Genomic DNA, 17324 nt, shown 5'->3' with positions numbered 1-17324 from the left:
AAATAAAATCTGACTCTTAAAAGACATCTGAAGGCAGCCCTGTTTAGGGAAGTTTTAATGACTGATGTTTTAAAGTATTTTAAATATTTTGTTGGGAGCCGCCCAGAGTGGGGAAACCCAGCCAGATGGGCAGGATATAAATAATAAATTATTAATAATCATAATGAATAGATCACATGACTGAAGGGTTTGATGAACAAATTCTCTCAAGAATTTCGTGCACCTTGAAGTTTTGACCTCCACTGAAAGACTGCTTGTGTGCTCAGTTTATCTGGCCCAGTATTCTGACATGACAGGACATATTCTGTTACCTTGGACAGTTCTGAGCATTTTCAGAACCGTGATCGTGGATGCTTAAGAATATTCTGATAAGACCCACACCCAGCCTCCAAAAAACATCTGTCGTTCTACAGAGAGGATGGAGCTTTGCACGACAAACATTTCTGAGTGTGTTGTGGGAGGAACCTAGGCATGCCTGGAGAATTTCAAAAAGCAGATGAACCAAAGGTCTATATGGGTGGCTTCAGGCGAATTCCTACTGTCAATCACATCTGGCACAACCTCTAGCAAAGCTCTGCTGGGTTCCATGAGTTCACATGGAACATCTGGACATCAGGACCACTTGCAATGGTCCTAGCAACCTGCTAGTTGCAATATATTTTTAAAGAACAACTGTCCACTATGACATCGGGGTTTGACTATTCCTCCTCAGAGGATAAGGCCATGAATTAGAGTTCGAAGAGTTAGAGAGACTTGCCCTCACTCTGCACTGCCCGGGACGCGGTGGCAAAGGTGGAACCCATTTTGCCATCATCCCTCTGGCCTGAGGTCGCACTGTCGCACAATCAGACTCTGTGCGCCCCAGCCCGGATGCTCCAATGAAACCACAATCTCTTGCATGCAATAGGAGCAAAATGTTGTCCAGACAGGCAAGGCCCCTTTTATTAAAAAGGTGGGAGGTGGGAGCTGCAGCAATATTTAGAGTTTGCCTGTTACAGAAACAACAGCTTGCTCCAGCTCTGTATGGATTCGGCAGTGCTGAACGCTCGCCTTGCTGGAACCTTGTACCTGCTCTTCCTGGCTTGGATTGGCACTTCCTTGCATCGCTTGATTCTGCCTTGGACCAGATCTCTCTTTCTGCTGGAATCATTACCTGGAGCGGAACGCTGCCTGAGTGTTACTAGCTACTTTTGATAACAGTTGTAACATCGCCCTTCATTTCTCTGCCACACTATTGCTAATCCAAAACTCCACTTTTTACAAAGAAGTACTGATATACAATGAAACAGCCTTTTCCGACAGGCCAGATGTGTTTGCATCAAATAGAAAATATTGGTTCACCGTAGTCAAATTATTTCTGTTAGTGTGCAGGTGTGCATCTGGCTATTAAACTGATGGTTGATCTCATCTAATTCCCAGTTGTCATGTTATTATTTAAAAAGTGTGTGGGTATTAGAGTCATGGAATGAACTATTGGTGATTTCAATTAAATAATATTGCGTTCTATCTTCCCTTTTGTAGCTATTTGGATGGAAACCAGTTTACCCTTGTCCCCAAAGAACTTTCAAACTACAAGCACTTAACTCTTATGTGAGTAATCCTCTCTCTACGCTAATGTTATTTAAAATCTGCTCTTCCATTAAATGAAGTAGTTCCAGACCCCTTAGCAATTAAAATTCTATTGCACATTTTAGAAATAGTTTATATTTAGTCCACTAATCACAGCACAATTCATTAGAAAGTATGCAGGCTGAATACACTCATACCTTGGAAGTAGAACAGAATCTGTTCCAGAGGTCCGTTCGACTTCCAAAACGTTCGGAAACCAAAGCATGGCTTCTGATTGGCTGCAGGAAGCCACAGAAGCCCCGTCAGATGTTCAGGTTTCCAAACTGGAACACTCACTTCTGGGTGTACAGCGTTCGGTATCCAAGGTACGACTGTACCTTGCTATCCACTCCAAAAGATGCACCATGGAGTATGCTGGATGTAGTTGTTTATTATATGGATAGCACACAGTATTAAAGAGTGTAAAGGCATTACACAAGTATATTCGGTTGCAGAGAGAAATTGGATTAGTTTGCTTGGAACAGGGTTATACAGCAGTAGATGGCATTATAGTAAAAGAACAGGAGGAAATAGTGGCAGCACTTAACATCTTTAGTGAAGCATTTCTGAGCTGCTTGCTGGATTTTTTAGAAGATAAATTCAGCTTTAAGGGTAATTTCAAAGTTAATCTTCAGGAGACTATCAATTTAGAAGCAACTTTACTAAAGTGCATCATGTATAAATACAATCAAAATGTGTTTGCATTTTTCAAAAGTATGTTTTCTAGTAGCATATATTTTATGAAACAAAAGTGGTCAATACTTTAAATATAAAGCATACCAGTTAAGAAATGTTGCATCCTCACCTGTCTGCTCCAAAAGGGTGCATTTATTATCACTCACGAAATCACTTGTTCAGATACGCCATGTAGTTCCAAGTTTTATTTCACAAAGGGAAGTATTAGCACTATGTTCATATCTGAAGGGTCTAGTTCTGGATATTATTTGGGTTTCTTCTTTTTGTAATATTGGTATTCTCATTTTGTTGTCTTTAGTCCTACTTAAGTTAAAATGCTTGCTGGGTTCATTGCATGTGGCAGTATAAACTGACATTTTAAATAAGAATTAATAATACTACATTTACTAATAGGATTTGGTGTTTGAACATCTGTGTTATGACTTAAAGAATTTCTGGATTTTTATTGTTATTTTTTAGAGATTTAAGTAACAACAGAATCAGCACCCTTTCTAACCAGAGCTTCAGCAACATGACTCAGCTGCTTACTTTGTAAGTGTATTTGTGTAGCAAAAAAAAAAATGTTTAAGGACAATATAATCTTTATTAATAACCCTGATGGTTGATCTGGATTTTGGCTGTGTGTTTATGATGAAGAAATCAATATGCAAACTGGAGTTTACAGCTCTGCGTTTATGGTATCTAGTTTGAAAATTAATTACTTGGTATACTTTCAGAATTCTGAGCTACAATCGTCTCAGGTGTATCCCGGCACGGACATTTGATGGCTTGAAATCGCTTAGGCTGCTGTAAGTAGTAATGTTCTATTACTCATTTTCTTGTGTGTACCACTTGGAGGATGAGACCTCAATCAAGCTGTGTGAGTGCTCCTTCCCCATGGCTCTGGTAGTATGAATGGCCAAATATGGCAATAGATATTCCCCTATCAGTGCTGTTTGAGCTAGGGCAGGGGTCAGCAACCCGCGGCTCCAGAGCCGCATGTGGCTCTTTTACACCTTTGCCGCGGCTCCGGGGCGGATACTAGCGAGGGGAGGAGGCGCATTGTGCGCCCCGACACTCCCCACTGTGGCGGGCGCTGTACTGGCTGTGACGTCGCATGGGGGCAGTGCGTGCGTTAGTCACACACCGTCCCGACGTCACCTTCCCGCCCGCCCGCTACATTGTAAGGGGCATGCACGCTGGTCACTGCATTGAAAGGGGGCATGTACGCTGGTCACTGTTTTGAAGGGGAGTGAAGAACACACACACAAAAAAAAAAAGGTAACTTGTTAATTTAACGTTTATTTCTACGAGGAGGAGTAATTCTGAGGGGTCAAACAAAGAAATAATAAAAAGTGACAAAAAAGTTATTTTTATAATGACGAGTTTTGCGGCTCCCAGTTTTTTTTTTCCTTCGGAAACGGGTCCAAGTGGCTCTTTTTGTCTTAAAGGTTGCAGACCCCTGAGCTAGGGGATGTGGGTTGACCCAGCACCACTCATGTCCACCAATGATTGCATTATCTCATACATTACCAGAGAAGTGTGGGATTCTGTCACCAAAACTGCTCAGTTGGGTCCTAATGGTTTATAATTAGGATAATTCCCTAAGAAGTCACTCACCCTGCTACCTTGATGGAATCAACCTAAAGCAACTTCTGATGTGGTAATTGGACTACAGTTATTCCATAAATAAATAATTTGCAGTGCCCCATGTAGCCATATTATAAGGTATGAACTCGAATGCACAGTAAAATAATCATGTGAGGTAGACTGCTAGGATTGTTGGACGCGGGTGGCGCTGTGGTCTAAACCACTGAGCCTCTTGGGCTTGCCGATCAGGAGGTCGGCGGTTCAAATCCCTGTGAAAGTTTGAAAGCACCCCAAAAAGTGCAAGTAGATAAATAGGTACCACTCTGGTGGGAAGGTAAACAGTGTTTCTGTGCGCTGCTCTGGTTTCGCCAGAAGCGGCATAGTTATGCTGGCCACATGACCCGGAAAAACTGTTTGTGGTCAAACGCCGGCTCCCTCGGCCTGTAAAGCGAGATGAGCACCGCAACCTCAGAGTCGTTTGCAACTGGACTTAACTGTCAGGGGTCCTTTACCTTTTTTTTAACCTGTACACAGCAAGTTTTGCTTTGACATCTCCAAGGCAGCAAGAAGACATGATATGGGGACTATTGCATCTTAATGCCGCAGTGGTCCCTTCTCTCCCCACTCTTGGTTGTAGCAAGCAGGAGAAGAGGATGGATTTCTGTGGCATTAGATTGAGAGGTATTGGTGCCCATATCATGTTGTCCTGAACTTGGCTTCATGCAAATAAGAGTGTAAGTATCCTCTTAAGCTGGAACATTTTAGTGGTAGAATTTCGACACTATTGTGTTATGCAAAGGCGTTGTCCGTTATATCACAGAATAGATATCCCTAAAGGTTAAAAACAACACATATTCAGAGAAGTCAAGCTTCTTCTGTCTGACAGGAGTCTTGTTGCGTCCTGTTGACCAAGCCTAGTTAGGGAAGGAGATACGGCTGACTTCAGTTCCGTACTTCTTGGGATAGCAAGTGGCCATATTACCCTGCCAGAATACTACCCTTCCTCTTGATATTGATGCAAGGGATGGTTTGACCTGAGGTGGGACAGAGTTTGAGTGGACCATTACAGATTGCCCCATGCTATATCTAGTAAATTACTCAAAAGAATGAAAAATTGACATGTATGTGTTTCAAACAAAATTTGTTTTACTGTGATAAATCCCTAACCATATGTAATTAGGAACATACGTTTTCATGTGCTTGATGTTGGTTTGACTGGAAAGCTTTTGAACATTTTGGAATTATTTGCATGGCCAAACGCATGGCCACCACATCTTCTCACTTGGCAAAAGGTGTGACGTGAAACTAATTTCCCAGTCTCTTCCATTTCCTTTGGTGCTGCTTTTAGGGGTGAAGAAATACTCAAAGGGGTGATGTCGTGTCACACATTTTGAAATGCATTATGAGAGATGGGGAATGACGAGGTGCAGGGCTGCTTATTATGGTAGTGATGTGGCAGCTGTAACATGTTCACATCCCTGAGAGTAAGGCTATGTTCTGCTCAGATTCCAAATATTTTTTATTGATTTACTGCATTTTTCCGTGTATAAGACGCCCCCATGTATAAGACGCCCCCTACTTTTGGGGACCCCAAATTTAGAAAATGGGCATATGCACTATCCGTGTATAAGACGCCCCCAGATTTTTAACCTTATTTTAAAGTAAAAAAACCACCCTAGTCTTATACACGGAAAAGTAGAGTATTTTCCAAAACATACATGCTGCTTTTCTAGGCAAATATCATCCAAAGTGGCTTACAAGCAATAAAAAGTGTGTGTGTGTGGTGTGTGTGTGTGTGTGTGTGAGAGAGAGAGAGAGAGAGAGCGCGCGCGCAGCCTTGGTTGACTGTGAATTTTGGGATGGATTTCAAGCTTACAAGGAACTGATACTGATAATATATGCAGATGTCTGGAAGTATATTGCATTGATGTTATTTATTAAGTTCTTCACCATCTATTTCCAAGCACATAATTGTTTCTTATTTGCATAGGTCTCTACACGGCAATGACATTTCTGTTGTACCTGAAGGTGCTTTTAATGATCTTTCAGCGTTATCCCATCTGTAAGTATCCTTTCCATAAGTTAATATTTACATTCATGTGCTGATTGGGCAGTTCACTGTTACAGAGACTAACAGACTCATCCTAAACATTTGTATAGACTAGTTCAGGGAAGCACAGGTTGTCATGTACCTGGAATATAAACAAATAACACTTTTAGCAATGCACTTATGCAGCGGTTGGATGTCCTTATTGTAAGAATGTATTTGCTGGTGTGATTGACTGGAAGGATACATAAGCAATGGAAGATGGGTTGTAGGTAAACACATGTCTACCTTCTGTTCTTTTACCGCTTTAATGAACTTCAATATTCTTCCAGCTATGTATATATAGTTCATAAACAAATATTTATATTACTTTCCTAGCCAGGGAATTCATGTTTGGGGATGCACAAAAAAACGTGTAAAAATTGGCAGTGAAATTAATAAGCTTCTCAACGTTTCCTCAGCCTGCCACAGCAGCGTAGTGAATGTCATGTTGCATGTGTCAAGCCTTGTATATTATGCTGATAAGGGAAAACTATTGCTAAATTCTTTATTGCTTCCTTTGCCTTCTTGCAAAATATGTATTGTTTATTCGCTGATTACAGCTTAAAGCATGCACTGTTGCAAGCATTGATCTGGGCCTCTTTCACTTGTTAACAAATTGTTACTGGGCTAAGAATATAAATGTTTGGGTTGAAAGCCTTCCCACCCCCATGAGTAGGAGTCTTGATTATTTGCAGTTAGCGGTTCTCTGTGATGACACTAGGTCACATCCACACTATACGTTTAAAGCACCTTTATACCATTTACATTTAAAGCACCTTTATACCATCATGGCTTCCCCCCAAGAATCCTGGAAACTGTGGTTTGTTAAGGGTGCTGAAAGTTAAAATAAGTGGAAAGCATTTGTTTGCAATACAGAGGGAACTTGCAAACACAAGAGGCACTAAGCAGCCCCTCTCAGTTGCTGATTATATCTTGCAGATGCCCCCTTCCTTCACATTAGTATTGTGAGAAAAACTTGGAGCCCCATGTTTGCCTTTTAATGTTTAGTTCCACCTTTACAATTAACCCTTTGGTGATGAATTGTTTATAATGGGTTTATAAGGGTGGCGCTGTGGGTTAAACCACAGAGCCTAGGACTTGCCGATCAGAAGGTCGGCGGTTCGAATCCCCACGACAGGGTGAGCTCCCATTGCTCGGTCCCTGCTCCTGCCAACCTAGCAGTTCGAAAGCACGTCAAAGTGCAAGTAGATAAATAGGTACCACTCTGGCGGGAAGGTAAATGGCGTTTCCGTGCGCTGCTCTGGTTCGCCATAAGCGGCTTAGTCATGTTGGCCACATGACCCGGAAGCTGTATGCCGGCTCCCTTGGCCAATTAAGCGAGATGAGCGCCACAACCCCAGAGTCGGCCACGACTGGACCTGATGGTCAGGGGTCCCTTTATCTTTTTAATTTTATAATGCAATTCATCCCAATGTTTCCCTTCAGAGCCATTTTGAAGCTGAAGCTTCATGCTCTCTTGACTGTAACCTTTTAGTAAGTTAATGCAGCAACATATGGAGTGTTTTCCACTACGTTTTCATGATAAGAAAAGCTCTGTGAGAGAGATAATGTAAAATGGTGTTTTTCTGTTTTGGTTCTACAGTGCAATTGGAGCAAATCCACTTCACTGTGACTGTAATATGCAGTGGCTGTCTGATTGGGTAAAGTCGGAATACAAAGAGCCAGGCATAGCCCGGTGTGCTGGACCTGGGGAAATGGCGGACAAGCTGCTTCTCACCACTCCATCTAAAAAATTCACCTGCCAAGGTATGTTCCCCCCTCCCCAAAATGCTTATATTTCAGCATCCTAGAATAGAAAAATAATTGCCTTCAATATAATATGCTCTCAGTTTCATATAACCATAAGAGAGACATTTCCTGCTCTTATCCAATGTGTTAAAAATACTCCATGTCATGGAACACATTTGAAAAATTTTTGCTGTCATTCTCCCTGAATGACATAGGACCATTTCATGTATAACAGGGATGCAAATCTGGGTTTGCGAATCTGTACACTCAACAAAAAGTTGCAATCAATCACAGTTATTTGTTGAGTGTACCTGGATTACACATGTAGCTACAAACATTTGTTTATATCATTATAGAATACAATAAGAACGTAATATGTCCAGTAGTACTTTCAAGATGTCTTGAGAGTCACCATTCTGAAGGTTGTCTCAGTCGTATTGGTTTCATTTTTGCTTGTTTGTTTATTTAAAAACCTTTAGAAGCCAGTGTATAATAGAATCACTGTCTTTAGGAAATAAAACTTTTAATCGTCTGATGTAGTGCAACATGTTTCTTGCTATGACTACAAGTGCTAGAACTCATTGGGGTACAGGGGGAACTACTACTTCTTTGGGCTTGTGTACAAGCCCAGTATAGTGGTACCTCGGGTTACATACGCTTCAGGTTACAGACTCCGCTAACCCAGAAATAGTACCTCGGGTTAAGAACTTTGCTTCAGAATGAGAACAGAAATTGCGGGGTGGCGGCGCAGCAGCAGTGGGAGGCCCCATTAGCTAAAGTGGTGCTTCAGGTTAAGAACAGTTTCAGGTGAAGAACGGACCTCCGGAACGAATTAAGTACTTAACCCAAGGTACCACTGTATTAACAATGAGAAAACTTGTGCTCAAAGATAGCAATGTACAGCAATGTAGAATTAAAAACAAAACAACCAATGTAAAGAACATTTGCTAAATTCCCTTCTGAATTACGCAGTTCTACTTCATTAGAAATACTGTTAGCAAAGAGCTTATTTCCGTAGATAATGTCCCCTAGAGCATTCGCCCCATTCCCATATACATTATTCCTCTGGGGGTGTCGCATCTAATAGATTTTCCATGTTTTACTTTCGGCATTTCACAACCCACACCCTGCTTCTAGAGATACCGGGGCCTTGTGGTTTTCTGATACCAGGTAAGAGTGTAAATTGCCCTGGACTGAATTTCTGTTTAAGCCAGGACCTTCGGACCTTCCCTACGTGTTTCTCAAGCAAACATTTTCCCCAAAGATATGCATGTTGTCCATTTCTTCCCACTTTGCTTGGATGACATTTGTGAGTGATTCCTTTTTACGTGCTATGGCATAATGACATTCTGGCATCCTAAACAACCTTTTGGTCTTTTAAATCATGATGCTGATTTATTTATCATAGAATCGTAAAGTTGGAAGGGACCCAGGGTCATCTAGTCCAACCACCTTCAATGCAGGAATCTTAGCTAAAACATCCTTGACAGATGGCCTTCCAACCTCTGCTTAATTTATATGCCGTCCATCTGACTAGGTTGTCCCCAACCACTCTGGGAAGCTTCCAACAAATTATAAAACCACAGTAAAACATCAAACATTTAAAACTTCCCTATGCAGGGCTGCCTTAAGATGTCTTCTAAAAGTCCGATAGTTGTTTCTTTCCTTGACATTTTTTTGGAGGGGGCAGGGGATGTTGCAGATATTAATATTGTACAGTTTGAAGTGACTGGAAGCAAAAAGAACTGATTCCTTTTGGAAGAAATCATTGTCCAGGCCCATAATAATACTGTTCAAAGTTTTACTGGCCAAACTCTTCAAAAACAGAATATAGGCATTAAAGATACAATCAAATTATACATACAGTGTATTGTGCTGCCCAGCACAGGCTCAGAATCTTAGAAAATATGAACTAATTCAAACAGACCTAGAAGCAGAGGTCTGTCTCTCCTCCATTGGCCTTAGGCTGTTTTTCTCCCTTCAGGAGAGCTGCATTTTCAACCTCACTCCATGGAGTTTGAGAGACAAGGACTAAAGGCAACTCTCTATCAAAGTGAAGATTTGCAATTCAATACCTTCATCACATGGTCAAAGGTTCACTCTCAGCACAGAGTAAAACACAAATCAACAGTTATTCATTAACCCATTAAGGAGCTCAGAGTCCTTTAGAAAACAACTGTAGAAAACCACCAATGTTAAACCTTTTCACCAATATATATTTAGGCATTCTCATTTCAGTGTCAGTTAAGCCATTATACTTCCGCAAGTTTTATATACCGTGTTAGAATTGTAATTGTTACCATCTTGTTGTATCCTTCACTATCCTCTGTGAGCGTCAGTATTGATATTGACAAGCCTTCCCATTCCTTGACTTCTGTTTTCTGATCTTCTGATTTCTTGGTATCTTCCTCTACTGCACCTACCCTTAAATATGGCTATGGCCTTGATATCATCTTCCTTCTGTTGAGTCCTCCATCTTCTGATGTTTCTTCTTCTTCATTTGTGGAAATAAGGACTAGAGCCTGGATCAAAAAAACCTACCAGGTTCAAAAACTGAATTCCTGTAGTGGAATAGTGGATGCATGTAGCAAATGAAGTCATATGCTTTCCTACCTTTGAGTGGGAAGAGCCACATAATTTGGGCTTCTGGAGGTAATATAATCAGAAAGACTAGTAGCTATTGATAGCCTTGTCCTCCACAAGTCCAGTCTCAACGAACCATTTTGTGCATTGTGCAGCTTTTTCTTGATAAGGTTGCTCAGCTAGCAGCTGAGAGTAGCCTGGGCATCACATAAAAGCTACATATCCACAGCCAGCATATTGCATAAAAGTGTTGAATGGTTGGCTAGTAGAGATCTAGCCAGACCCACCCTAGTTGAAAAGGTATTTGATAACAATTATGACAGGCTTGTGCCTGACTGTGAATTTGTGTTCCCTTGAAGGTCCTGTGGATGTCAGTATTCTGGCCAAATGTAGTCCCTGCTTATCAAACCCATGCAAGAATGATGGAACTTGTAATAACGACCCTGTCGATTTCTACAGATGCTCCTGTCCCTATGGCTTCAAGGTATGGAGAACATATGAAGGTCATTTTTTATTTTATTATATTGGGAACCCATCTTTCAGGCTAAGCCATGCCATTGGTCCATGTAGCCTAGTACTTTGGGATCACAGGTTGAACTTCCATCCTATAGGCCAAGCCCATGCTCTGCCATTGGGTTTTGGAGAGTGGGAGAAGCAAGATTAACAGCAGGGTGGAGAATTGTATAAGGTAAAGGACCCCTGGACAGTTAAGTCCAGTCAAAGGCGACTATGGAGTTGCGGTGCTCATCTCGCTTTCAGACCAAGGGAGCCGGCGTTTGTCCACAGACAGCTTTCCAGGTCATGTGGCCAGCATGACTAAACTGCTGCTGGCATATGGAGGACCATGATGAGTCCCAGAGCACATAGAAACACTGTTTACCTACCCACTGCAGTAGTACCTCTTTATTTACTTGCACTGGTGTGCTTTTGAACTGCTAGGTTGGCAGAAACTGGGACAGAGCAACGGGAGTTCACCTCATTGCGTGGATTCGAACAGCCAATATTCTGATTGGCAAGCTGTATATAACTGTGTTATTTTAAAAGAATAAACCAATTTGCCTTCCCTCTGTGCAATCTCACAACTTTGCTGTTTTATTCCTAGGGCCAGGACTGTGATGTTCCAATTCATGCCTGCATTAGCAACCCTTGTAAACAAGGAGGGACTTGTCACTTAAAAGAAGGTGAAAAGGATGGATTTTGGTAGGTTTTTATCTGGAAACACAGAAGAGAAGCCTGTTGCTTTTGAAAGACTAGTCAGACTAGCAGAACCCAAGCACTCCCACACAAAAGTCTATGTGTGCTATTAGTAATCTTTGATCCCACAAAGTAATGAGAAGCGAGGACTATTAATAAGCACAAAAGCACAAACCCACAATGGTGGTTCTTCTAAGGCTTCAGGAAACAAAGTAACATCAATGAGCTTAATGTTCTCTGTTAAGTTTTTCTTTTAAATACGTTGTTATTAGTCAAGGCATAACAGGGCAAGACAACATGGTGTTGACTCTATTATGCTAATTAATTGCTAGCTAGATCCCTGCTGGAAAGACTCTCAATTCAGCTGTTGTTCTGTGCATTATATCAACAGACAGCCTGTAAATGATCAGATGTAAATCCCAGTGAAACAGAAAATTAATGATTCATTGCCAAATCAGCACGCCAGTGGATAAACATGCTGTGAGCATTTTTAATCTAGAGTTATTTAATCACACACTACAATTACCCGAGATGTGTTCCATGAATTATGAAACAGAGTTCTTTAATAAATGGATCCAATAATTTCAAATAAGAATGCTGATCCATTCTTCTATCTAGTTAAAAACCTTCTTGATTCCTGCTTTTCATTAAGAAATTATCTTTAATTTTACATCTAAATTTTGGCCAAAGGTTAGAGTGCTTTCTGTTTGAAATTAATCTGATGCATTTTAATACCATGGTAAATTAACATTTAATCACAGCTTCAAAGGACTAAAATGAGCAAGAAGCACTTCAGAACACGTTAGTTTGGTGGGGCTTACGCAGGGAAAGTTCGTAAATGTATCCAGAGTATTAGCTTACCATATTGTTCACCATAAATGCATTTTGTCACCAGCACCCAATACAAACCAGGAGTAAATAAATTTAAATACAATTTATTCCCCAAAGAAGCTAAATTCCTTAAGTAGTGAGGTTTCAGCTCCCCTCTCTCTGTGCGTTTATATATATTCATTCCATAACATGCTACCATGTTTGAAATACATACGCACATGAATAAAGTACCAGTTCAGAACCAATTCTAGTATTGCTTCTGCAATAAATGAAACAAAACTTCCATTTAACTTAGTGTTCCCTAGTTACCTTCACTTCACCTTGCCGACAAAGACATCAACTTGCCGACAAAGGTCCATATAGTTAAAGCTATGGTTTTCCCAGTAGTGATTTATAGAAGTGAGAGCTGGACCATAAAGAAGGCTGATCGCGGGAGAATTGATGCTTTTGAATCCTGGTGCTGGAGGAGACTCTTGAGAGTACCATGGACTGTAAGAAGATCAAACCTATCAATTCTGAAGGAAATCAGGCCTGAGTGCTCACTGGAAGGACAGATCCTGAAGCTGAGGCTCCAATACTTTGGCCACCTTATGAGAAGAGAAGACTCCCTGGAAAAGACCATGATGTTGGGAGAGATGGGGAGCACAAGAAGAAGTTGACTACAGAGGACGAGATGGTTGGACAGTGTTCTCGAAGCTACTAACATGAGTTTGACCAAACTGCGGGAGGCAGTGGAAGACAGGAGGGCCTGGCATGCTCTGGTCCATGGGGTCATGAAGAGTTGGACACGACTTAACGACTAAACAACAGCAAAGTTACCTTCCAATTTTCAGAAATTCCCCAGTTTTCACTATATACTTTGTGCTATGTTTTATGTTTGACAAATTTCTGGCGTGGGTTCGTCAGCACCAAAACAGGTCAGTGGTATAAAAAGCAGCAGAAATGATGCTGAGAGACATCAAAGGGCAATAAGAAGTACAGTTTAGATTCTCACGGCGTGAATACAGAATCTTTTTATTTATGTAAGAACGTATCTGTCCTGGGGGATTAGGTCAAAGGTCCATTAGCTCAGCATCGTCTTCTCACATAAACACTTGTCTGAAAAGGTTTCTCATTTACAGGTGTGCCTGTGCAGATGGATTTGAAGGTGAAAACTGTGAAGTGAACGTCGATGATTGTGAAGATAATGATTGCGAAAATAACTCAACCTGTGTTGATGGAATTAACAACTACACTTGCCTGTGTCCTCCCGAGTACACAGGTAGGAAAAGGGGAAATGATACTCTTAACAGCATTTAGCATGCTAATGCGTTTGAATCACTTTTATTCTAGTTTGCTTGACTTTGCAATACCTTTTAGGAGTCTGCTCATTTAGCCTTTTCTTTAGCTGCTCTTGGCATTCTTAGAAGCATTGCTTGATAACGGAAAATGTAGAGCCTGGAAAAGCAAAAAACTTAAATAAGGAGCATTCCATTTTTCATTATTCCCTGATTGAACACACTGCAATTGATACTGCACTAAAATTGCTAAATAATTATGTCCCAGAAATTATTGGAATCCAGAAGAACCATTTTTCTGTATTCTGTCTGTTGCATAACTGCACCTCCATAGTTTTCTATTCTCTTTCACCAAACTGCAAATGCTTTTTGAAACTTGCACAAGTTATCATTTGAAGATGGGAAGAGGATGCTATTTTGAAAGTCATATATGTGGAGTGTATGGAGGAGATAGATGATAGATAATATTTATTTGCCTTTCTAAGAATACACACACACATCCCTCTATATCTTCCTGATTTAACACAGCAAGCTATTGGTCCAACCTAACTGAAATATATTATATTAATTTATCAAGGCTGTAGAAGTCCAATTTGAAACAGGAATCATTTAGAAATGAATTCTCAGGTCTTGAACTAATTTTGCCCCCTGTGTGTGGGTACACATATACCCCCTTCACATGTATATATTAAAAAAAAAATATGTACTAGATTGTGTGCTTGTGTATCGGGGGGGGGGGGGGCTATGAAAAGAGGCAAATGTCATTTTTCATTTCAATATGCACCGTACTTGACAATGATTGAAATAGCAAAGCATGGATAACTAGGTCAGTACGGAAACAAAGTCTGTCATTTTCTCAATAAGCATGAATGCCGGAGATCAGTTTTCTCATGCGTAGCAAGAACGTTCTGGTATTTTATGTGAGTGGCAGATTAACCACATCTGCACAGGTCATGATAGCTAGAAAAGGCTCCAAGTCTATAGAGTCTTCATAGAAGGAAGATTTGAGAAAGCATTGGTAATGTTTTAATTGCCCTGTCCTTCAGTAGTTCCAGGATGGATCCTGATTTCATGGCTGGGATCAGACACTCCTAAGTGTGTTGACCTGAACATGCTTAGGTGTTCCTCCAATTTCCTTGCTTTCAATGCAACAAGGTTTGGGCAGCTCTCATGGGATGGTGACATTTGGGATTGGACCTGCACACTCACTCACTTGTAACCCTACTACAGTCGCCACAAACATGTTGCTTGAATGCCAAAATAGGATTATATAGTATCGTGAAGCAGAAGTAGCTAGCCACAGCTCTGAAAGGCATGGATTATTGTTGTTATTATTATTTATGCTACTGATAAGAAGGGAGAGATGATAAAATCAGCACTGATCCACAGAGGTCTCTTGACTAGAAATTCACCTGAATCGCCAGCTCACGTAAAAATGGGTTATACAAACTGATATTTGGGCTTGTTTTTGCTGACGTACTTGCAGTGGCTGAGAGCAAAAATGTTTTAAAGATTCAAACCAAAGGTCAGTTTTCAATTACAGCGTTTCACAGATTTCAGAGACATGGATAATCTGGTTAGTTTTATATTGAAATGAAGCACTGAGGTTTTACTCGTCATGGTGATTTAAAAGTGGATTTTGTGTTTCTTTTGGTGACTTCTCTTTTTTTGAGTTTCTCTCTGTATGTACAGTATATGGAAAATAAGTGGGGCACAAGGAATGGAAAGATATATATTTTTTAATCAGTAATTAGTTAAAATGGAAGGATTTGTAACTCAGCAATATATGAAGTTATTAAACTGCTTGCTTAGCATAAGTGCATATTCTGAGATCTAGTTTTGGTAGAAGATTGTTAGGTCTAGGGCCTTATCTCTGGTCATTATGGGCGTAGCCAGGATTTGGGGGGGGGCAGAACCGAAGTGGTTGGTCAGTTAATTAAGTATTTTTATTTTTTTAACTTGATCAGGGGAGCAAGCTGCCTCCCATTGCCCCCCTCCCCCCCGCAGCTATGCCCATGCTGGTCATTCTTCTTTTCTGCTGGAATTTTCCTTTCAGTAGTGTCTGCAAGGCAGGCAGAATCCTAGGAATTAATTCCTGGTCTTCATCCACACATACACTCTCAGCTCAGAGCAGCAAAGCAAACCGATGTTTCACCTAGCTAGGCTGCTGGTTATTGACTTAGATACCTTTTTCCCTCTTTAATGTTGTCATTTGTTTCATTTCAGAGATAGGGGTCAGATTTTCAATTGGACATTTATTTTATTTATTTTAAATATTTTTATACCTTATTTGAAATAAAAATTACCAAAATGATATACAAAGGCTAAAACATCAAATAAAGGCAAAAAACCCCAGACATATAAACTTAAAAGCAACTGTATTTATATATCACCTGAAAGGGAAAAACAGAAAAGTTTTAACGAAGAGGGAATCATTAAAATCTGACATGGATTTCTGGGGCCGCAGCAGAAAAGGCCTTGTTTCTTGTGGAAGATAATCCAGCCTTCACATGTGATGCAGTCTTTAACAGGGTCTCATTATGACTTCTTAGTGGGAAGGGAACTCATATGGGAGAAGGTGTCCTCTGGGATAATAAAATAAATTCTGAGCCCAGAAATGTATTAGTTGCCAGTGTAGCTGTTTTGAAATAGGTACAGGTGACGACCATTTTGCGTGGGGGTTCTGTTCCCAGACACCACATGCATCGACGAAGCACCCCGCTACTCTGTTTCGCCCGTATCCTTCCCTCTTCTGGGTCCAAAAGGATCTACACATCGGCGATTGCACATCCTTTGGATGTGCCTAAAATGTTCACTGCTGACAAAAATGGTTTGAGCTAATCAGTAACTGAACTGTCGCATTTTTCAGCAGCTGAAGTGTCTGAATTATCTTAAAGGGCAGCCCAATGTATATTGCATCACTGTAACTCAGTATGGAGGAAAGCAAAACAGAAATAAAAGTGGCCAGGTCTCTTGTCTTCTAGGAAGTGCAGGTGCTATGTGAGCCAGTGTCAGTCTGGGCATTTACCGTATTTTTCGCTCCATAAGATCCACTTTTTTCCTCCTAAAAAGTAAGGGAAAATGTCTGTGCACCTTATGGAGCAAATGTGTGGTCCCTGCAGCCGAATTTCCCTGGAGCAAAAAGCAGATCGTGCTTTTTTTTTTTTTTTTAGAAAGAGGGAAGGGGGTGTTGAAACAAAGCTGCTGAGCAGCTGATCAGCAAGCGATCAGGAGGGACATAAGGGGCTCTAGAGATAAAGGAGGCTGCCTGGGAGGGGGGAGGTAAAAGCACATGGATCCTCAGGATTTTTGCACTGGGTCATCATCAGATCACATAGCATGTCCATGGCTACAGCCTGCACCAAAAAAAAATCACACATCCACTTTTTCATGGGGCCGCAATGGCGCAAAACCGTGGTTACAAAGCAGGGATCCACATGGATTCTCAGGATTTTTGCATTGGGCTACCCAAACTCACCGTCAAATCACATATCATGTCTGTGGCCACAGCATGAACCACAAAAATCATACACCCACTGTTTCGTTCAGAATATTTGTTTTCTTGTTTTCCTCCTCTAAAAACTAGGTGCGTCTTATTGTCAGGTGCGTCTCATGGAGCGAAAAATACGGTAACTGCAAACCTGGACCTCCAGGAGCAGTGCTGGTTCCATTTTGTTAGAGTGTGATCCCATATAGAAAAAGTGTTCCCCAACCAAGATGGCCAAGGG

The 17324-nt window shown here is 41.0% G+C and overlaps 1 protein-coding gene across 6 annotated transcripts in view; it reads left to right on the top strand.

Moving 5' to 3' along the window:
- SLIT2 (slit guidance ligand 2) overlaps positions 1–17324 on the top strand; it is a 242582-nt gene that overhangs the window by 201437 nt on the left and 23821 nt on the right. For all 6 annotated transcript variants that reach the window (XM_082237336.1, XM_082237334.1, XM_082237335.1 and 3 more), the window contains 8 exons: positions 1522–1590; positions 2764–2835; positions 3021–3092; positions 5864–5935; positions 7566–7729; positions 10654–10778; positions 11397–11494; positions 13441–13580. In XM_082237336.1, coding sequence (XP_082093462.1) covers positions 1522–1590; positions 2764–2835; positions 3021–3092; positions 5864–5935; positions 7566–7729; positions 10654–10778; positions 11397–11494; positions 13441–13580 — 812 coding nt within the window. The remainder of the gene's footprint in view (positions 1–1521; positions 1591–2763; positions 2836–3020; positions 3093–5863; positions 5936–7565; positions 7730–10653; positions 10779–11396; positions 11495–13440; positions 13581–17324) is intronic.

Source organism: Podarcis vaucheri (assembly GCF_965113315.1).
Source record: "Podarcis vaucheri genome assembly, chromosome: 9".
Lineage (NCBI taxonomy): Eukaryota > Metazoa > Chordata > Lepidosauria > Squamata > Lacertidae > Podarcis > Podarcis vaucheri.
This window is presented reverse-complemented; position numbering and strand designations above follow the sequence as displayed.